General features: G+C 40.1%; 1 protein-coding gene across 2 annotated transcripts; it reads right to left on the bottom strand.

Moving 5' to 3' along the window:
- Positions 1-328: 328 nt before the first annotated feature.
- On the bottom strand, positions 329-20555 carry si:ch211-214e3.5 (zinc finger protein 518A). 2 transcript variants are annotated; one of them, XM_029629769.2, is made up of 4 exons: positions 20482-20555; positions 18248-18329; positions 14648-14744; positions 329-5668 (listed from the first exon to the last, which is right to left on the bottom strand). In XM_029629769.2, exon 4 carries the CDS (start codon positions 5648-5650, stop codon positions 1340-1342), a length of 4311 nt encoding a protein of 1436 aa, XP_029485629.2. In that variant the 5' UTR covers positions 5651-5668; positions 14648-14744; positions 18248-18329; positions 20482-20555; the 3' UTR covers positions 329-1339. The 2 variants fall into 2 exon arrangements, with proteins under 2 accessions (XP_029485629.2, XP_029485630.2); XM_029629770.2 differs by having other exon boundaries at positions 20497-20555.
- Positions 20556-23809: the final 3254 nt, after the last annotated feature.

Raw genomic sequence — 23809 nt, 5'->3', positions numbered from 1 at the left:
CGCAGCAGCGCCTCTTCAACCTCAGGAGGCTGAAGAAATTCGGCTTGTCACCAAAAGCACTCACAAACTTCTACAGATGCACAATCGAGAGCATCCTGGCGGGCTGTATCACCGCCTGGTACGGCAACTGCTCCGCCCTCAACCGTAAGGCTCTCCAGAGGGTAGTGAGGTCTGCACAACGCATCACCGGGGCAAACTACCTGCCCTCCAGGACACCTACACCACCCGATGTTACAGGAAGGCCATAAAGATCATCAAGGACATCAACCACCGAACCACTGCCTGTTCACCCCGCTATCATCCAGAAGGCGAGGTCAGTACAGGTGCATCAAAGCTGGGATTGAGAGACTGAAAAACAGCTTCTATCTCAAGGCTATCAGACTGTTAAACAGCCACCATTGAGTGGCTGCTGCCAACACACTGTCATTGACACTGACCCAACTCCAGCCACTTTAATAATGGGAATTGATGGGAAATGATGTAAATATATCACTAGCCACTTTAAACAATGCTACCTTATATAATGTTACTTACCCTACATTATTCATCTCATATGCATACGTATATACTGTACTCTACATCATCGACTGCATCCTTATGTAATACATGTATCACTAGCCACTTTAACTATGCCACTTTGTTTACATACTCATCTCATATGTATATACTGTACTCGATACCATCTACTGTATCTTGCCTATACTGCTCTGTACCACTCATTCATATATCCTTATGCACATATTCTTTATCCCCTTACACTGTGTATAAGACAGTAGTTTTGGAATTGTTAGTTAGATTACTTGTTGGTTATTACTGCATTGTCGGAACTAGAAGCACAAGCATTTCGCTACACTCGCATTAACATCTGCTAACCATGTGTATGTGACAAATAAAATTTGATTTGATTTGATTTGATTTGAGAGAGCAAAGCTATCATCAAGCCAAATGGTGGCTACATTGAAGAATCTCAATATATAAAATATATTTTGATTTGTTTTAACACATTTTTGGTTACTACTTTATTCCATGTGTTTTTTCATCGTTTTGATGTCTTCCCTATTATTGTACAATTTAGAAAATAGTACAAATAAAGAAAAATAAAGAAAAACCCTTAAATGAGTAGGTGTGTCCAAACTCGACTGGTACGTGTTTCAGCTTACACCACACATCAACAACCTCAAAAACCGTGATTCAATCATAGCTATTAGGGCATTTCTGGGAATATACACCGTTATAAGATTAAGTATACTGATAAGTAATTTTTAAAATGCTTTAACCTCTCCATTTGTTCCACTCTATAGGACGGTATGTGGGCCAATCCAGGGGCTTTGTAACAGCTTTAAAACAGCTTATTCCAGTCTCTGGTCGCCTCCATGAGATGCCGCTGGCCGTGGCCAATCCACTCCTCTTGGTTCTTGAAGAGTCGACCACAAAACCAGCAGGCGAACATTGATGACCTCTCTGTACCTCTAAATGAGGACTTCACCACCTCATACTTTTTCCTGCTAGACTTTCTAAACTTCAGTTTCAACAGAAATCGCTCTCGGACTCTGCTTTTTGAAGTCTTAAGTCTGGAGCCACTGCTTTGTGACGAGGGACATTTAGCCTTGGAGCTTTTCCCCAGAAGTCCGGCTGGGCAGAGTTCAGCCAGAGCTTGAACTGTGTTTTGAGACAGTACCACCTTGGAAACAGCACCTTTGTACCTGTTGACGGACCTCATGATACTGGCCACTTCAGGAATGTCTGTATCAGGATGGTTGAGAACAACTACCGGCTGATTTCGGCGAGGGCACTTAATCTCTTGTAGTGAACTTAATGGATACAGTCTCAGTGTCCTCTCTGCATCTTTGGGTACAGGCTCCCAGAGCAAGGGAGACCCTTTTTCAGTTACCGCCTTGCTCGAGAGCCTCCTCGCTTTAGTCAAGTGCTCTGGGAGTTCATCACACAATGCTTTCCTGCGCCTCTTCCTTTGACTTAGCTGGCGACCTGGCCTTGGGTCAAGGGGGGATTTATTCAGACCTACGTCCGTTATCTGCCTGACCCTACCTTGCAAGTTGGATTGGGGGGAAAGAAGATTTGAGAGCTGTGAGGCCGTGACAGGGTTGTGGGAGGAATTTTGTATGGATATCAGTTTTTTCAATCCGGATGAGACTTTATTTGATGACATCAGAAAACATGGCATCTGTGTGGAATTTGTGGCCAGATAAATGGGCTTGTTGGCTGAGGAATGTGCACCACCAGAAAGGAACGCGCTACCATTGGCAGTTCTGACTATCTTATATACAACTTTATTTCCCCTACTTTCATTAGGTTGACCTTTCTGGTTCACAGACTTCCCATCAGGACTATTCATAAGCATCCCTGACTTAGCGGTAGAGATATACCTAACCAAGAAGGCTTGTTGCCCAGTGTGCAATGCAGTGGATCTGTTCACTGAGTTTGCAGACATTGCCAGAACTGGACGGGACAAAAGTGGAGACTGAGAGCTTAAGCGTGCCAATTTGCTACCAGCATTGTGGGGGGCCTGACCTACAGGGACTGGCCTCTGGACTAAGTAACAAGTCTGCGGTGACTTTATGGTATTTTCTCCAGTAGAACTATGTGCTGCACCTGACAAGACAAGAGGACCTTTAAGAGCTGTGCTGTTGACTAGGTAGTGGCTTGCACTAGTGCTAGATCCAGGCTGAACAGTAGACAACAGCATAGCACCTTTTTCACTAGCACCTACAGTCTGTCCTAGAATGCTGAAACTTCCTCCATTGAGGGTGAGTGCCAGCCCTGTGGTTTTATTCTGTCTTTCAATTCCTGGCTTAACATAGGACACATTGATATGAGGAGTAGATTTGGTTATCAGCTTGAACCCTGGGTTGCCTTGGAGCTGCACAGGTACAGCATACCGGTTCTTTGCAGTCTGTAACAACATCTGCTGCTTTCCCTCTGCTGTTTTAAGGATCCTTAGCATAGTCGTAGGTGGCTTGACAGAATCGTGGCTGGCAGCTGAGCAGCCTATTCTATCTTTTTCAAGCTGGTGGCTAATGATAGCATCAGAATGTTCCTCCAGTATGCGACCCAAGACAGCCAAACTACTTATGCTCCCTGTTGCCCTTTCCAACAAAGGAACACACTCCTCCATTTTTACAGTAGGTTGGACTTGGTGTGTAGACCCAGAGTGTCCATGATTTGCCTTCTCAGTTTCCACTGGGGTGGCCAGATCCTCTACAGTAGCTATGCACTCATCGACCTCAACGCCACGGTCTGACACACTTTCCAATACATTCTCTGTCACCGCTTCCCCATTTCCAGACCCCTCATCTGGAGGTTGTGGGGATGCAGCCAATGTCAAACTCCATTCTTTCATCCAAACACTTTCATCCTCTGTCGAAAGCTCTGATGGATTTTTACAAGGTTGTGTTGAGTTGGAGGAAATGCTTGATGTTTCCTTTGAGTAATTATGAAAACTAAACAACTCTTGGTTAGGAGAATTCTTATTTTCAGCATTAATATCAGTCTCTCTGGAGTTGACAAATTCAGCTGGGTGTGACTCCAGTTGGGCCGTCAGATCTGGCGATAAAGTTTCAGTTTTAGCAGCCACACTGGAATGAATCTTATCGGACGTAGAATCAGAAGGATCCATCTCCTTGATAACTGAATGAGTCTTCTCAGCAGTATCATTAGAAGGTTGGATGTCACCAGTCATGGGTTCTGAGGGAGTCTTAGGTTTGTCGTTGGAAGGTAACGTCTCTCCTTTGGGCCGAGACGAATTTCCATTGATGGGGTCACTGATCTTATCAGCAGTAGCTGTACTCATGTCACCAACTCCAAGCATGTTGATTGTCTCTTCAGAAACTGGTTCGGGAAGCATGGTCTCATAAGCTGATTCAGAAGGCATGGTATTATGTGTGAGTATTTTGGCTGGAAGGAGCTCCACAGCAGTCACATTAGGGCTTGAATAAGCAGACATTTTGTCTGCTGTATTGTTACTCAGTTTACCGTTCTCAATCGTGGAGTGATCTGACTCTTTAGTCATTGGATAACCTGCCAAGGAAGGAATCTGGTCACCCTTAAACGTATGTTGTTTATCAATCCTCTGCTCCACTGTGTGTTTTGCTTTTTGTGCTAGTTTCTCCAGTTTGGGCAATGTCTCCTCAATGCTAACGTCCTCTTCCTCTGGCTTCACTTGTACTGAAATTGCAGCATCGCTATCAGTCCCTGAGGGGCTTAGAACAGCCAAGTAAGGGGAGCTAGTATTTTCCCCATTTTCAGCCGTGTCTGAGCATTTACTTCCATCAGAGGTAGTGCCTATCATTGGGCAGTCCACTTCTTGCTCTGTAGATAAAATGTTATTTTCTGCGGAGAACTCTGGCTTTGCTGTTGGTATAACTTTGAGAACTAAATGCTTTTTACCGTCAACTATCTTGAAGCCCATTACTTTTGTAGTACAGTTAGGTGGAATAGAGATTTTATTTTTGACCATGAGAACAGTTAGTCCATTGGAGTTGTTGGGGTTTAGGGTGTCAGCCCCATAACTGTCAAAACCTTCCTGGGTCTTTGGTGGTGGTATAGATGATACAGCCTGGGAGTCAATTTGTTGCTCATTCTTAAGAGCGCCTTTGAACCATTTCTTACTGTCCTTTTTCACGCCTACAGCCCTTTCATGAAACTGTTGGGATTCCTCCAATGTTTTCTCTGGTTTCAGCACCCTTCCATTTTGGTTATGTAAACCCACTCCAGGAAGAGAATTCAGTTTTGACATCCACTGGGATTCCTTTGATTGACCACCTGCAGCAAGACTTTTCTTCAGCAGGAGTTTTAATCCTGGAGAGGAGTTTACCAGGGTATTGTTGCTGTCCTCCGTTGCTCTCCATACATTTTTATTGTCTGCCTCCTCACCATGGACAGTTACCATGTGCTTTGTGAGGTATTCTCTCCGTGCTGCCCCATATCCACAGACCAGACACGTGAGGGGGAAGGTACCCGAGTAGAGTTTTAGGTGCCTCTGGTGCTCACCTCGGTTAGAGCTCACATGTTGACATTTCATACATTTGAGCTGGCTCTCATTGTGATGATGGATGTGCTGCACAAATGTTCCTGCGTCAACTGTTGAAAATTCACATTTTTCACAGTGAAAGTGGCCATTCTGGCTGTGAGACATGATATAGTGTCTAGTGAGCAGGAGGAGAGAGTACTGTACATCATCATTACAGATCTCGCATGTGACCAAAGTGTTCCTGTGCCCAATCCGATGGCGCTGAAGTGCAGGGAACTCATTTGTGGCAAAGCCACACAAGTCACACGGATACGTCGGCAGGGTTCCCTTGTGGGCCACCTGAAAATGTTTGAGGAGGTCATTGGGGCTGTAGGTAGCTTCACCCTTACACTCTGAACACCCAAAGCTAAGTATTTTCCCAGAGAAGACTGCACCCTGCTGTATTTTACATGGGGACTTCATAGATGCTTTTCTGTCTGTCTTGTAACTACCCGACTCTTCAAATGTTTCATCAGGGTCACATTGGTCACTACATGGCAACACAGAAGTTTGACCTGCCATCTGGTCTGTGTGGTCCTTTGTGGATTCCTTTTCTTCCTCAGCCTCCACAATGTCATCATGGCTTTCAGCGGGATCATCCTGTGTCATCAGGTTCTCTTCCATGCTTCAATATACAGGCTCCTATGAACAAGAGAAACGAGTGTCACAAACATGCAATCTACCAGCCCAAGACATCTTTCTCACTACGGAAACCGCCTTTGATTGAACAGTCAGTCAATCACAACTTGGGTATTCTGACTGACCTTGCAAATCAGGCATTGGTGTCAATGGAGAAATTGTGTGAAAACTAAAATCAAGATTTTTGTCACTTCACAAATGTGAAAAATAAATTGTAAATCTGGTTTGTGGACAAAAATAAATGGATACTTATATGACATGACCCTCTATGGAATCTATTCAATGTATAGTGTGATTTGTTACAGAATTACTAACTGACAAACACAGGTTCTACTGATGTTACAGCTGTTCTTGAATGGCTCCGGTTATGACTTAAACCTGCAATATGTAACTGTGGACGACGCTACCAAATTCACATAGAAATGTGTGTAATAGATCTGTCACTCATAGAAAGCAAGTCTAAGAAACGTTATATATGTTCTGTGTGCGCCATTTCTGTGCTTCCCGTTCTTAAGTTTTGTTTTTGCGTCTTTTACCTTCGGTTTTGTACACAAACTTCAAACCGCTGAAAAGACAATATTTTTGTCCCGTTTCCTGGTTGCTAAACTATTAGAAGTTTAGCAACCAGGAAATGGCAAAGCGATTTCGGCATAGTGCTTCTTTAAAAACCTTAATTGAATCAAGCAATATAATAATGGACATATTGCTGCATGCTAAATGGCTCAGCTGACTTGACCCAATGCAATGATTCAGACAGTAGAAAATGTTCAATGGATTTTTCAGAAAGGGCATAATAACATTACAACTCATATTACTTTGCTGGTATGCCTATTACTTTAAATGGACAGAGTCCAGGAAAAATCCCAAAAGGAAAACCTGCTATCACTTTAGTTTAAGGAAATCAAAACCATTCAAAAAGATGATATGAACGCTATATTAATGCTAAGTATTAATGCTAAGTTGGAAGGAGTCTCACATGACAAGAGAACAAGGTTTCAAATTGTTGCATTGTTCTTTAAAAAAAAAGCTTAGTAAAAAAAGTAAAACTATGATCCTTCAAGACATGAACAAGCATACTATCTTTAGTCATATAACCTGAGACCTGACAACCTGATTTCAAGTATATGCAGTTCAACAACCGATGGCAGGCACAACACCAAACATGTAAACAAGGGTCCAAATCATCAGCGGATTTGGAAATCTTAATCACATGGCTTTCAATCTGATGGACACCTGACACCACAACCTTTCAAAAGACAATACAAAACAGGAGTACATGTTGATGAAGATCTGGATGTCACTTAAAATCAAAGGAGTGTGGTCAAAAGACTTGATATGGCATTAACCTTCCATGACTTAGGAAGGCTATGTGCTGTGGCCGTCATTCAGAATTTTGCCAATCAATTTCCCCACTGTTTACTGCCTCCAAAGTCTCAACCTCCCGCGTTCATGCCCAACGCAAATACATAGATTGACTATGATCTATGTCTGCGGTATGCGTGTATGCCTACATTTTACATTATTTACCCCAGCTACAAAGTCATAAAACCTGAATATTCTACAAATTATCTTCTTAAAATCTGTTTTTAAACCTAACCTTAATCACACTGCTAAACGTATGCCTAACCTTAAATTAATATCAAGAAGCAAAATGTTTGTTTTCATGAATTTTTACAGAATAACCTATTTACAATGTGGCTGTGGTATCCCTGTGTTTTGTGTAGCAGTTAGCAATGATGCTAATGTAGCTGATGTGAAATAGCTAGCTAGTTAGCGGTGGTGCGCGCTAATAGCGTTTCGATCGGTGACGTCACTCGCTCTGAGACCTTGAAGTAGTGGTTCCCCATGCTCTGCAAGGGTGGCTTTTGTGGAGCGATGCTTCGTGGGTGTCAGTTGTCTGTGTGCAGAGGGTCCCTGGTTCGAGCCCAGGTTGGGGCTAGGAGAGGGACGGAAGCTATACTGTTACACTAATGATAACCATCTTCTGGTAGAGATGGAAAGAGATGCATTCTCAATTAAATGTTAACTAGAAATTATCTAGCCTACCTGGCCGAATGATATCGTGATTATTTGCATCAATCCAGTGGCCATTTGTTTTGCAAACACTGCAATCACATCACAACCGCTACAGAAACATAGCTAAACAAACATTAATTTGCTGATGCACACAATGCATTAAAAGGGTAACTGCACCCCAAAATCTAAATTTCTTAGATTTTTCCGAGACCGCCAAGGTAGTTTCCAGACGTTTTAAGTCCACAACAATGCTTAAAGCACAACCAAATTGGAGGTTCTTCTAGTAAACAAAATGTGTGTTTGTGTGACCAAAAACCTTAACCTGGGAAAAACAAAACAAAATTGAAAAAAAATGTGGGGGATTTTTTTTTTTTTTAAATAATGATTTTTAATTACATTCAAACAGGTGTACACTTAACCTTTTTCACGTGTGAATTCCAAATATCTATAACGGTCGCCCCAGCGTGAGTTGTTTTATGCACGTGATGTCAGAATGCAGTTTAGGGGTGTTCCGCCTCAATAATTCACATAGAAGTAGCCCATTTAACTGTTCAAACTTTTTAAGTATGAGGCTTTACTAAGCCGGACAAACTTCTCTCTTGTCCTCTCTGGGAGGAGAGCCTAAGCACTTCCCCACTGTTTCCGCAGAACAAGTACGCAGACATTTGCGCAGTCTGGCACATTATCTGGCTGGTGCTCGCATTGCCTTCATTGTTGTTTTCCTTACAAATAATGACTTAGGAACGCACACATTTCCAATCAAAGCAAGTGCCTTATTTTCTATATATTGTGTTGTTTCTACTGTAGCATACAGTATGCATACATGCATGTATGTACAGTGGGGCAAAAAAGTATTTAGTCAGCCACCAATTGTGCAAGTTCTCCCTCTTAAAAAGATGAGGCCTGTAATTTTCATCATAGGTACACTTCAACTATGACAGACAAAATGAAAAAAAAAATCCAGAAAATCACATTGTAGGATTTTTTATTTATAAATTTGCAAATTATGGTGGAAAATAAGTATTTGGTCAATAACAAAAGTTTCTCAATACTTTGTTATATACCCTTTGTTGGCAATGACAGAGGTCAAACGTTTTCTGTAAGTCTTCACAAGGTTTTCACACACTGTTGCTGGTATTTTGGCCCATTCCTCCATGCAGATCTCCTCTAGAGCAGTAATGTTTTGGGGCTGTTGCTGGGCAACACGGACTTTCAACTCCCTCCAAAGATTTTTTTATGGAGTTGAGATCTGGAGACTGGCTAGGCCACTCCAGGACTTTGAAATGCTTCTTACGAAGAAACTCCTTCGTTGCCCGGGCGGTGTGTTTGGGATCATTGTCATGCTGAAAGACCCAGCCACGTTTCATCTTCAATGCCCTTGCTGATGGAAGGAGGTTTTCACTCAAAATCTCACGATACATGGCCCCATTCATTCTTTCCTTTACACGGATCAGTCGTCCTGGTCCCTTTGCAGAAAAACAGCCCAAAAGCATGATGTTTCCACCCCCATGCTTCACAGTAGGTATGCAACTCAGCATTCTTTGTCCTCCAAACACGACGAGTTGAGTTTTTACCAAAAAGTACTATTTTGGTTTCATCTGACCATATGACATTCTCCCAATCTTCTTCTGGATCATCCAAATGCTCTCTAGCAAACTTCAGACGGGCCTGGACATGTACTGGCTTAAGCAGGGGGACACGTCTGGCACTGCAGGATTTGAGTCCCTGGCGGCGTAGTGCGTTACTGATGGTAGGCTTTGTTACTTTGGTCCCAGCTCTCTGCAGGTCATTCACTAGGTCCCCCCGTGTGGTTCTGGGATTTTTGCTCACCATTCTTGTGATCATTTTGACCCCCCAGGGTGAGATCTTGCGTGGAGCCCCAGATCGAGGGAGATTATCAGTGGTCTTGTATGTCTTCCATTTCCTAATAATTGCTCCCACAGTTGATTTCTTCAAACCAAGCTGCTTACCTATTGCAGATTCAGTCTTCCCAGCCTGGTGCAGGTCCACAATTTTGTTTCTGGTGTCCTTTGGTCTTGGCCATAGTGGAGTTTGGTGTCTTTTATACTGATAACAAGTTCAAACAGGTGCCATTAATACAGGTAACAAGTGGAGGACAGAGGAGCCTCTTAAAGAAGAAGTTACAGGTCTGTGAGAGCCAGAAATCTTGCTTGCTTGTAGGTTACCAAATACTTATTTTCCACCATAATTTGCAAATAAATTCATTAAAAATCCTACAATGTGATTTTCTGGATTTTTTTCCTCATTTTGTCTGTCATAGTTGAAGTGTACCTATGATGAAAATTACAGGCCTCTCATCTTTTTAAGTGGGAGAATTTTCACAATTGGTGGCTGACTAAAGACTTTTTTGCCCCACTGCATGTATGCATGTTTGTATAGTGCCTTGCAAAATTATTCATCCCCCTTGGCGTTTTTCCTATTTTGTTGCATTACAACCTATAATTTAAATTAATATTTAATTGGATTTCATGTAATGGAAATAAACAAAATAGTCAAAGTTGAAATTTAAAAATATATATATACTTGTTTCAAAGAATTCTAAAAAATTTAAAACTGAAAAGTGGTGCGATCATATGTATTCACCCCTTTGCTATGAAGCCCCTAAATAAGATCTGGTGCAACCAAGTCACATAATTAGTTAGATTGCACACAGGTGGACTTTATTTAAGTGTTATATGATCCGTCACATGATCTCAGTATACATGCACCTTTTCTTAAAACCTCTTTGGGATAAGCGGGACGCAAATGTCTCAACTGGCCAATTGCCAGGGAAAATGCAGAGCGCCAGATTCAAATAAAATACTATAAAATTCAAACTTTCATTAAATCACACATGTAAGACACTCAATTAAAGCTACATTCGTTGTGAATCCAGCCTACATGTCAGATTTTTTAAATGCTTTTCGGTGAAAGCATAAGAAGCTACTATCTGATGATAGCACCAGCAGTAAACAAAGGGATTAGCATATTTCAACCCTGCAGGCGCTACACAAAACGCTGAAATAAAATATAAAACATGCATTACCTTTGACGACTTCTTTTGTTGGCACTCTAATATGTCCCATAAACATCACAATTGGTCCTTTTGTTCGATTAATTCCATCCATATATATCCAAAATGTACATTTATAAAGCGCGTTTGATCCAGAAAAAAAAGCTTACAAAAAACGCAACGTCACTACAAAATATTTAAAAAGTTGCCTATAAACTTTGCCAAAATATTTCAAACTACTTTTGTAATACAACTTTAGGTATTTTTAAACATTAATAATTGATCAAATTGTAGACTGGTCTTTCTGTGTTCCATACAGGAATGAAAACAAACCAGCGATACTTTTCACGTCTTGCACAACTCTCAACAATGTACCCAGTTCCTAGTTGGCCTACTTATTTATTGCCCAAAGGAATAACCTCAACCAAATTCCAAAGACTGGTGACATCCAGTGGAAGCGGTAGGAACTGAAAACAGGTCCTAAGAAATATCCTTTGTCTATGACATCTCAGGGAACAGAGAGAGGGAAAAAAATCTGAACAGTTTTTCCTCTGGGTTTTGCCTGCTACATAAGTTCTGTTATACTCACAGACATGATTCAAACAGTTTTATAAACTTCGGAGTGTTTTCTATCCAAATATATGAATAATATGCATATCTTATATTCTTGGCATGAGTAGCAGGAAGTTTAAATTGGGCATGCTATTTATCCAAAATGAAAATTCTGCCCCCTAGCCCCAAGAAGTTATTAAAGGCCCCAGGGTCTACAACACCACTAAGCAAGGGGCATCCCCAAGGAAGCGGCAACATGAGTTGTGGAGAATTACAGATCAGGGTTAGGTTATAAAAAAATATCCAAAACTTTGAACATCCCACGGAGCACCATTAAATCCATTATTTTAAAGATGGAAAGAATATGGCATCACGACAAACCTACCAAGAGGGCCGCCCACCAAAACTCACGGACTAGGCAAGGAGCGCATTAATCAGAGAGGCAACAAAGAGTCCAAAGATAACCCTGAAGGAGCTGCAAAGCTCCACAGCGGAGATTGGAGTATCTGTCTATTAGGACCACTTTAACTTCTTTGGGGTAGGGGGCATTTTCACGTCCGGATGAAAAGGGTGCCCAGAGTAAACTGCCTGCTACTCAGGCCCAGATGCTAGGATATGCATATTATTAGTAGATTTGGATATAAAACACTCTGAATGATGTCTGTGAGTATAACAGAACTCATATGGCAGTCAAAAACCTGAGAAAAAATCCAACCAGGAAGTGGGAAGTCTTAGCCTATCCAATATACAGTGTCTGTGTGGTCATATTGCACTTCCTAAGGCTTCCACTAAATGTCAACAGTCTTTAGAACCTTGTTTCAGGCTTCTACTGTGAAGTGGGAGAGAATGAGAGCTGATTGAGTCATGGGTCTGCCAGAAGGCCATGTGCTCAGTCAGGCGTGCGCCCATGAGAGTTAGCTCCGTTCCCTTTCATTTCTAAAGACAAAGGAGTTCTCCGGTTGAAACATGATTTTAGATTCATGATGAAAACATCCTAAAGATTGATTATATAGACCGTTTGACATGTTTCTACGAACTGTAATATAACTTTTTTGACTTTGTCTGGACCTAGTGCCTGCACATTTGTATTACTGTACTAAATGTGAACAAAAAGGAGGTATTTGGACATAAATTATAGACTTTATTGAACAAAACTAACATTTATTGTGGAACTGGGATTCCTGGGAGTGCAATCTGATGAAGATCATCAAAGGTAAGTGAATATTTATAATGCTATTTCTGACTTTTGTTGACTCCATAACATGGCGGGTATCTGTATTGCTTGTTTTGGTCTCTGAGCGCTGTACTCAGATTATTCCATGGTGTGCTTATTCCGTAAAGCTTTGTTGAAATCTGACACAGCGGTTGCATTAAGGAGAAGTATATCTTTAATTCCATGCATAACAGTTGTATTTTCATCAACATTGAGTATTTCTGTAAATGAACGTGGCTCTCTGCACTTTCACCGGATGTTTTGGAGGCAAAACATAACGCGCCAATGTAAACAGAGATTTTTGGATATAAATATGAACTTTATCGAACAAAACATACATGTAATGTGTAACATGAAGTCCTGTGAGTGCCATCTCTTGAAGATCATCAAAAGGTTAGTGATTAACTTTCTCTATTTCTGCATGTGTGACTCCTCTCTTTGGCTGGATTTGTTTTTGTGACTAGGTACTGACCTCAGATAATCTCATGGTATGCTTTTATCGTAAAGCCTTTTTGAAATCGGACACTGTGGTGGGATTAACAACAAATTTAACTTCAAAATGGTGTATAATACATGTATGTTTGAGGAATTTTAATTATGAGATTTCTGTTTGAATTTGGCGCCATGCACTTTCACTGGATGTTGGCCAGGTGGGACGTTAGCGTCCCACATACCCTGGAGAGGTTAAGCCGAGAACACCATGCTTCACTGTGGGGATGCTTCACTGTGGCAGCATCATGCTTGTGGGGGGGGATATCCCCCCCCCCCCCACCACCATCGGCAGGGACTGGGAAACTGGTCAGAATTGAAGAAATGATGGATGGCGCAAAATACAGGGAAATCCTTGAGGGAAACTTCTGTGACTGTCTGAACATTCATCCAAAAATAAACTGGTCACATTCATGACAACTTTGTAAGGACTGTTTGTGCAAAATATTTCTGTGAAAAAACAGTGGCCAGCTAAATAGTGCTTTATGTCAGCTGAGTGTTAGCTAAATATGACCACTTGTGTTACTGACTTTGTAAGGACTGTTGTGATTTCTGTGAAAAAACTGCCCAACACTGACTATTGCATCAAATCAAAACCGGAAAGAGGTTTCAGCGTACCCTGTAGGGACCACTGTAGAATGATCACACCCGTTTGTTGGTACATGTCAAAGGGTTAAAAGGGCAATTCCACCACTTTTCAACCTCATATTCATGATCCCCAGCACCAAACCAGTGTCTACATGTGAAAACAGCATGTTTCTATGATCTGTGGTTAAAAAGGTCATAAAAAAATGCTTCTCTGTGACATCACAGGATGGGATTTTCAAAACCTGCTGCTAGCCCAAGAGCAGGTATTTGCTTGCTCCCCACATCACCATAAATCTCAGTGTTTGAAAATCACGTTTTTTAAATTAATGATTAAACTGATGACATTGTCAGATGTAACATTAAAAATGTATTTGTTTCTACAAAACTTACAAAAGCGCCATTTTCACATATGTTGACACGAGTATTGTGCTGGAGATAATGAAGTTACCCTTTAAGTGACAGATGCCTGTTTGTCACACTCAAGTCCACAAAGTGAATATGTATTCACTTCAAATCATGAAATATATAAAATCCGTAACAAGATGGTAACTTTCCCATGAAGAAAATTATTTTTGTGGAAGAGGATTAAAGCGTGTTACTAAAGTGAAGCAGTGAGATAGTCAAAAGGTTAACATTAAAATATCTGGTCTGGTTACCCCACTATATCAACCTTGGAGTATGGGGCAGTTACATCACAAATAACTACTCAGACTACTACATGTTTAATCATGAAGGAATTTGAAAAGTTATCGGCTATTATTTTAGGAGAGAAATTTGATGGTGCATCTCGTGGAAGAAGTTTTAAAAAATTCAAAGTTGTGTTGAAAAATTGTGGCTGGTGCATTAGAGCAACTTTTATTAATAGTTGATACTAGCCTTCAGCGGAACACGTTTCGACATTAACACTGGGGCAAGTCAAAACAATATATCAGACAAGCAGAATATACATTTAAGTGTACATTGCTTTTTAAAATCAACCGATTTCTGCAGATCGCATCAGAATATAATTATATTGCATTGAAAGGCGATCTGTCAATCACTTGCGGTCCCAAGATTAAAACCTTTTGAGATCAAAGTGCTGATATTCCTTGCTAGTTATTGAGTTATTTACCCAGTTATTGCAAGTCTTGGGTCAGCAAACAAGGTTTGTACAGTCATGAAAATCCTGGAAAAGTAAAGATGTATGAGTCACCTGTGTGCGACTGGGCCTGAGAGAGAGAGAGAGAGAGAGAGAGAGAGAGAGAGAGACATTACAGCATGTAGGCTATAAAATAATAAGACAACAAACAGACTAGATAGCCAATTCAAAACATATTGTGTAGCCTGGCTAGTTAAATATTTAGCATCTATTAATGTCATTGTCATGTCCGATGTCCTAAAAAAAACGGAATAACTGCAAATGAACGGGTGTGTTAATAAACCAAAGCTAAATACTCCTGTTGTAAACCGCCTCACAAGTGCTCAGAATTTGGCATTGAGAAATAAATATGACACAGTTGGAAAGCGGGGATTCCCCTATATTCAACATTGGTCATGTCATTCTGACAATGTTAAGATATTCTTAGAATAGCCAAGCACAAATGACAAAACACCCAATGCTGTCAATAGATCTCCACTGATATCTGAATAAGTTTGCTTTACAAGGCAGATACAGTGCTTTCGAAAAGTTTTCAGACCCCTTGACTTTTTCCACATTTTGTTACAGCCTTATTCTAAAATGGATTAAAGTTTTTCCGCAATCTACACACAATACCGCATGACAAAGCGAACAGGTTTAGAAACAGAAATAACTTACGTAAATATGTTTTCAGATCCTTTGCTATGAGACTCGAAATTGAGCTCAGGTGCATGCTGTTTCCAACGCCGATACCGATTATTGGAGGACCAAAAAAAGCCGATGCCGATTAATCTGACATTTTTTTAAATGTACTTGTAATAATGACAATTTCAATAATACTGAATGAACACATATTTTAACTTAATATAATACATCAATAAAATCAATTTAGTTCCTTTTAACATGAGTCTTCAATATTCCCAGGTAAGAAGTTTTAGGTTGTAGGTATTATAGGAATTATAAGACTTTCTCTCTATACAATTTTATTTCATATACCTTTGACTATTGGATGTTCTTATAGGCACTTTAGTATTGCCAGTGTAACAGTATAGCTTCCGTCCCTCTCCTCGCTCCTACCTGGGCTCGAACCAGGAACACTACGACAACAGCCACCCTCGAAGCATCGTTACCCATGCAGAGCAAGGGGAACAACTATTTCATGTCTCAGAGTGAGTGACGATTGAAACGCTATTAGCGCGCACCCCGCTAACTAGCTAGCCATTTCACATCGGTTACAACAGCCTAATCTCGGGAGTTGATAGGCTTGAAGTCATAAACAGCTCAATGCTTGGAAGCATTGTGAAGAGCTGCTGGCAAAACGCACGAAATTGCTGTTTGAATGAATGCTTACGAGCCTGCTGGTGCCTACCATCGCTCAGTCAGAATGCTCTATCACAGAACACACAGAAATACGAGCCGTAGGTCATTAATATGGTCGAATCCGGGAAACGATCAATTCGAAAACAAAACATTTATTCTTTCAGTGAAATATGGAAGCCTTCCGTATTTTATCTAACGGTTGGCATCCTTAAGTCTAACTATTCGTTACATTGCACAACCTTCAATGTTATGTCATAATTACGTAAAATTCAGGCAAATTAGTTCGCAATGAGCCAGGCGGCCCAAACTGTTGCATATACCCTGACTCCGCGTGCAATGAACGCAAGAGAAGTGACACAATTTCAGCTGGTTAATATTACCTGCTATCCTGGAATTCTTTTAGCTAAATATGCAGGTTTAAAAATATATACTTCTGTGTATTGATTTTAAGAAAGGCATTGATGTTTATGGTTAGGTACAGTTGTGCAACGATTGTGGTTTTTTCGCAAATGCGCTTTTGTTAAATCATCCCGTTTGGCAAAGTTGGCTGTCTTTGTTAGGAAGAAATAGTCTTCACATAGTTTGCAATGAGCTAGGTGGCCCAAATTGCTGCATATACCCTGACTCTGTTGCAAGAGAAGTGACACCATTTTTCCTAGTTGAAAGAAATTCATGTTAGCAGGCAATATTAACTAAATATGCAGGTTTAAAAATATATACTTGTGTATTGATTTTAAGAAAGGCATTGATGTTTATGGTTAGGTACACGTTGGAGCAACGACAGTCCTTTTTCGCGAATGCCACCGCATCGATTATATGCAACGCAGGACACGCTAGATAAACTAGTAATATCATCAACCATGTGTAGTTAACTAGTGATTATGATTGATTGATTGTTTTGTTTTTTATAAGATAAGTTTAATGCTAGCTAGCAACTTACCTTGGCTTCTTACTGCATTCGCAGGCAGGCTCCTCGTGGAGTGCAATGTAATCAGGTGGTTAGAGCGTTGGACTAGTTAACCGTAAGGTTGCAAGATTGAATCCCCGAGCTGACAAGGTAAAAATCTGTCGTTCTGCACCTGAACAAGGCAATTAACCCATTTTGTACAGTGGGTTAATTAGTCCAACGCTCTAACCACATGATTACATTGCACTCCACGAGGAGCCTGCCTGTTACACTAGGTCGTCATTGTAAATAAGAATTTGTTCTTAACTGACTTGCCTAGTTAAATAAAGGTGGGTTATATATATACACATATATTTTTTTATTAAATCGGCCAAATTGGTGTCCAAAAATACAGATTTCCAATTGTTATGAAAACTTGAAATCGGCCCTAATTAATCGAGCATTGCGATTAATCGATCGACCTCTAATATGTATACCCAAAACCAATGGCGTCCAAATATTTTATGGGTAGATTTGTGATTGGTCAAGAGCATTTATTTATTTTTCATGCATATCCATATTTTGTACATATTATTCGAATAGTGAAATAATGTCAACTGCCCATCCCTAACAGTATGATGAGCCGCGCGTTGGTTGGGAATTTTGGGGAGGTGTGCGGTTGGTGCTGTGCATCCCCGCTTTTATGTACAAATATTGATATAATAACTATCATGTCAAAGTAAACTTACAGTCACACGATGCTATGTTGTGTGGTCCTCCCACTGCGACTTGGAAAAGCATGAACAGTGTATTAGGCCACAGATGTAATAAGTTATGATGAACTTCACAGGGTGGTGAAAGTGCACGGTGATGAGCTTGATGCTCCTTTCCAATAATGATAACCTCTGGTTGGAAAATGATGGTATTCGTATGAAAATCTGTTGCAAATTGGATGGAAACCTAGCCAATGATGTCTTCACAAAGTTCCAATGTGAGATCAGATGGTTTCATGCTTTATTCTTGTGGCTTTTTCATTCTAATCAAGATTATTTCCACACTGAATTCTGTGTTAGGCCTATATCTCAATGTTACCACTAAAAGAAAAACAGTATTCGACACAGCATATGCACATTTGTTGGTGCAATTGCCTTGTATCAGATAATACATTATGGTAGGCTTTACAGATTAAGATTAAAGAACAGCATGACAAACTGTATTGACTGAAATTGATTGAAACATAACTACTGTATGTGTGTTGTACGCACATCCTAATTAATCTTTTACTAAATGATCAAGACTGAACTGGATGCATCAATAGAATACTTGCTCAACAAAAAGGAACCTCAGAAATGACATCCTTTGTTTTTATTATGACTATTTGAATTTACCTTTACCCCTTCCAAGGAAGCCTTAACATGAATGTTCTGTCTTCTCCCTCAGGGTTGGTGATGTGGGGATGGGCTCTGCAAGCTGTCAGAGAAATTGCAAAATGATTAACATCACCAGTGCTTCCATTTATTGTGTGGACTGATTACAGGTTTTGATGTCCATTTATTGTCATCATAATTCTGTTTGTGTAAATTGGTAAAATATTGAATGAAAGGTAAAGACTATCAATATGGTTGAATGAAGGGTAAGATTCAGATTATGGTTGAACTGAGACTCAGCAATGTGACATTGCCACAAGCAGCAGGATTAACCAATAATACTGCAGATGAGCGCGATGCAAGACGAAGTCAAAGTATCTGTACATGAACGCTTCACTGTGCTGCAACGGGATACAGCTGCTGGACAACAGCACAGAAGTTTAGCCTCACACTTCATGCTCTTAGTTGTTGCGTTAGTCGGCCCAATATTGTTATTTAGTCTACCTTAGGGTTGGGCAATATCCAGATTTTCATACCGTCATACTGTTTCTGTACCATACCGGGGTCTACGGTATTACCGAATGTGCACAGAAGGGGCAGTATTTCTAAAAAATAAAAAGTAAAAAATTAGGCAACAGGGATCTTGATCCAGGAGGGGATTGGATGCATCTGCTGTAACCAATAAGCTTGATCTTGACATCTAGCTAGCAAACCAAATGCATAGCTGGAGCCCTGAGATGGACATAATGTATTTGACAAACCTTCACATTTTTTATAGTTATATCTTACTTCTAGTTATAAGCAGTGGCGCACCACACACCCCCACACCTAAATAAAATGTTTTTTTTTGGGGGGGTATTGAAAGTCATACTGTCGGTATTTCGGGAATATACCGTATAACGGAGTATCACCCAGGCCTACTCAACCTTATTGGATATAGGCACGCATTGAAAGAGGTCACTCCTTTTCCAATATAGCCTAACTGCCAACCAACTCCAAGGATTTAGGTTTGATTATAACTTTAAAGGCCAAGTAACTTAATTCTGCTAAGGCAAAATATAGTTGTCAACAAGCACAACGAGCAACGAGTCTAAATAGCTCACTTTCTAATGTCACAGACTTATTTGCACAGGATCCTTCGAAGGTTGGGTATTAGCACAGAACCGATGTTTTTTGACCCAACCAAGAAAACTGCATAACTGACCCTGGAGCATTGGCTGGCGACTATGTTTGAAAAAATAGCCACCGGGATTTACAAATACTGTGATGTCCCTGCACTACACAACTAAAGAAGACATAACTGAGTGAGTTGTGCCACCATCCCAAAAGACAAATGTCCATCCTCACTGCTAACGAATACTACATTTGCTGCATTAACCTAGCCTATGCAACTCATGCATGCGTTTCACAAGGCAACCAAACCATAAACTATTCTCTAATTCTACCACATTTTCTGTGGAAAAAAAATATAAATTTAATAGCAGTACGTGGTAAATGTATTCATTTTACAATATGATAGCATAATGACATTAACACTAATGTCCTTCAAAAGGTGTAGGTCTGTGTGTTGTTATCGAGGAGGGTCCCTATAGGAAGTAGCTAGGATAATGTTCATTGTGGAAATGTGTTTTATTCCCTGCATCCTACAAACAACAGAACATCATGGGCCAGAACATCGGATCCATACCCACACCGTTCAGCACATCAAAGCAAAACGACACAATTAAGTACAGTGTGTGCCCCCAAACAATGTTATGTCTCAGTAAGCTAACGTTACTTCACAACAGGCAACAACTAACAATATTTGTGGAAGACAGACAAATCCCACCTCGTGTGTATACATTGTAAACAGATAAATTACTTGACAAAAATACAATTTTAAAATGTACTTTTCCGGTACCTAGCTACCTACACAGACTCGACATTATCTAACTTTGAAAAACGCAGACGTATAGCCTACAACACCAGTGGAAAGCATGGGGCAATGTAAATCTTGAGAATTTATATTGCTCTACGTACCTCATCAACTTCATCCGTGATACTGACAAATACATACTTTATATTGGGACTCTATAGTGTAAGAACTTGTTCAATAACCGGTTATTTGAATACAAAATAGAGCTTGCCCCCACCCACGCCAGAAATAAGCCTCATAATGTAAATGTATGGTTAGCGATTATTTATTTAGACATTATCCACTGCGACGCAATGTAAACTCTTGCGATTGTTAAAATTACAGTTGAAAAAAGGTTTACCGTTGATTAATTTACCTTCCTTTTCTCTTCAGCCTTGCAGCTCAGCGACGGCGGCCATGACAGCTCCATCCGGGTACTACTACTACTTCTTCTTTGGTATCATGGCGTTTGCACAATTGTTTGTGCTTGCCGCCGCTATGGAGCCAGATACCTGCCTAAAGGTTGAATGTACGTGTTGTTAGGATCGTAAGAAGATCCATGTATAGATTGTTAGGTTCATAAGAAAAGCCTTGCGTGAAAAATGAACTGAATGTGAAATTTCATCTGTGAACATACAAGCACCATGTTACGATTACGGAATAACATTTTAGGCTTGAACAAATCTCGAGTTGCAATTCTGACATAAAATAATACTGGCAATAAGAATAGGCTACAGATAGTCTTGACCATTTGGGACCCCTTGGCTATTTCGCTCATAACAGGTTTTAGCAAAGACTTAATCAATATTTTGTCTCATAATATGATATGGATATACACTACCGTTCAAAAGTTTGGAGTCACTTAGAAATGTCCTTGTTTTTCAAAGAAAAGCACATTTTTTGTCCATTAGAATAACATCAAATTGATAAGAAATATAGTGTAGACATTGTTAATGTTGTAAATGACTATTGTATAGCAGGATACGGCATACTTCACTGATGAAGGATTTTGAGGCTGATTCCCTGACCTGTCAATGTTTTTAATTTGCTGTTTTATACTCTTGTGAATTCAATGGTTTTTACTAGATTACTTGTAGTTGTTCATGTTGTCTGTCTAATTTTTTTGTAATGACTTGGTGCTGCCTATCTTGGCACGGGCGTTCTTGAAAAATAGATTTTAATCTCAATGAGCCCTTCCTGGTTAAATAAAAGTTAAATTAAATCAAATACGGCAGATTTTTTTATGGAATATCTACATATATCACTCCTGTGTTCCAATGGCACTTTGTGTTAGCTAATCCAAGTTTATCATTTTAAAAGGCTAATTGATCATTAGAAAACTATTTTGCAATATCAGTCTCAATGTCAACAGTGAAGAGGTGACTCCGGGATGCTGGCCTTCTAGGCTAGCAGACATTTACAACATGAACAATCTCTACACTGTATTTCTGAACAATTTGATGCTATTTTAATGGTCAAAATATTTGCTTTTCTTTCAAAAACAAGGACTTTTCTAATTGGCCCCAAACCTTTGAACGGTAGTGTAGTCTCTGCGTGATGGGTTTGTGCAACGCAAATGGCTATAACAAGCCTACATACAGAATGGAATTCACTAATACAACAGTCAAAATGCCTAATATAAGGCCTACAATCCGTGCTCCCAAATACCGGAAAAAGTGTGATTCATTAGGTTACATGATCACCATAATAGTCCCACATGGCTATAATAAATGGATTATGCAATTATATGGCCATTAAATAGCACACAACAGCATGGCATATTTAGATAGCGGAATAGGCCTAGCCTAAATCATATTTACTTTCTATTTTGCAGATCAGGTGGTTATTCTAGACAAGGCTCTTCTGTGTCTTTATCATTCTCACATGTCATTTACTGAAGGTCCAAGTCTATACTTCGCCAACTACTGGTATAATGTCGTTTTTGAATGCAGTTCTAAAAGAAGCACTAAACTTTTATTTCGGCAAATGAAATCGGAAGTTTACCAAGCGACGTCTCGGCTAGAGTTGCTTCGATTGACTAGCTAACCTCGACTATCTAAGTTAGGTTCATGTCCTTTACAGATGCCACATTACTGACAAAAGTTTGTACTCATAAAAAAAGATCTGTAACCGAGTGAAGGGAGAAGTAAAGTAAGAATTGAACGTGTAAATGTTCATTCATAGTCGTAACATAGGGTTTGTATGTTTACAGATCTATTTTAAAGTTTACGTTTCATGTTTCACACATGGCTTTTCTTACGATCCTAAAAATGTACGTATTGATTTTCGTACGATCCTAACGATTCATATGTTCAACCTTTTGGCAGGTATCTAGCTCACATTTTGTGATACAAACATTTTAAAAGGGGAGAGGGAAATGGAAAAAATTGCTACACGTATATTCCATATATTTCATACAAATAAAAATCACCACCCCATTCCACTACTTTCACCCTAACTGATCCTACAGGACTCTTTCGTTCAACACACCTTTTTAATTTTAATTTTTTATTTTACCTTTATTTACCTAGGCAAGTCAGTTAAAAGAACAAATTCTCATTTTCAATGACAGCCTAGGAACAGTGGGTTAACTGCCTTGTAACTCTTCTGCAGTAAAACCTCGTACACCCAAGTACTTCTCTGCAGCTGCCACCACAACATATATTTTCTGTGATTTACGTTCCATTCCTGCGGTACAGTTGATAACCATGGTAATGAATGCTAAGAAGCCAACCTTACTGAAACCAAATACTACTCACCCTTGAAACATCATCCTCTACTCTCTTCACTGTCTCAGCATACAACACCTTCTGCTCTACTCTGGCCCTGGCAAACTCAACCTGTCTTTCTCACACAGTTGACACAGTTTTTTCCACCTGTGCTACACATTCCTTTGTCCCATCCTATCCAGTACAATTCACACATTTCGGAATCTCCCTCCTACACACTGCTGCAACGTTATCATAAGCTTGGCATCTGAAACACCTTAGTGCAGTGGTCACTAACTGGTCGATCACGATCGACTGGTCGATCTCCACTGCATTCCTAGTCGATCACAAAACATTTCTGTAAAAAAAAATGCCTTTCGTTCTAATTTTTTGTATTTGTTTCGTGCTGTTGGCGGTGTATGCACTTGATTCAGCAGCCCTAGCTCCAGGAAGGGAAACTGTTCTCATTTTGAATCTATTCATGTGTCTGAAGATAGAACTCCGCTTACCCAGCAGAACCAGAGAACAAATCAAGTGCACTTATTGGCCGACCGGTGGCCAATCAGTTCACAGTTTCTGCATAGTTTCCTCGCACCAAAAACTGTAAAAAGAAGCCTCAACGCACAGCAAAGTTGATAATGTGAGACTTCAAAACTTTAAAACTATGACTAGAGAGAGACTCAATGAATACTGCAAAGAGATGCTGTTTGTATTAGTAAGTTAATGTTTAAGTTGTTATTCAGTACTGTCAACACTTTGTTCAACTCTTTTATAAGCCATAAAATGCATGTTCTCCCTACTTCAATTGATTGGACATGATTGGGAAAGGCACACTCTATATAAGGTCCCACAGTGCATGTCAGAGCAAAAACAAAGCTATGAGGTCGAAGAAATTGTCCGTAGAGCCCAGAGACAGGATTGTGTCGAGGCACAGATCTGGTGAAGGGTACCAAAAAATATCTGAAGCATTAAAGGGCCCCA

Source organism: Oncorhynchus nerka, linkage group LG23, assembly GCF_034236695.1.
Source record: "Oncorhynchus nerka isolate Pitt River linkage group LG23, Oner_Uvic_2.0, whole genome shotgun sequence".
Taxonomy (NCBI): Eukaryota; Metazoa; Chordata; class Actinopteri; order Salmoniformes; family Salmonidae; genus Oncorhynchus; species Oncorhynchus nerka.
This window is presented reverse-complemented; position numbering and strand designations above follow the sequence as displayed.

Excerpts from the sequence above, each read along its gene's own strand:
- si:ch211-214e3.5 (XM_029629769.2), bottom strand. The coding sequence starts at position 5,650 with ATGGAAGAGAACCTGATGACACAGGATGATCCCGCTGAAAGCCATGAT.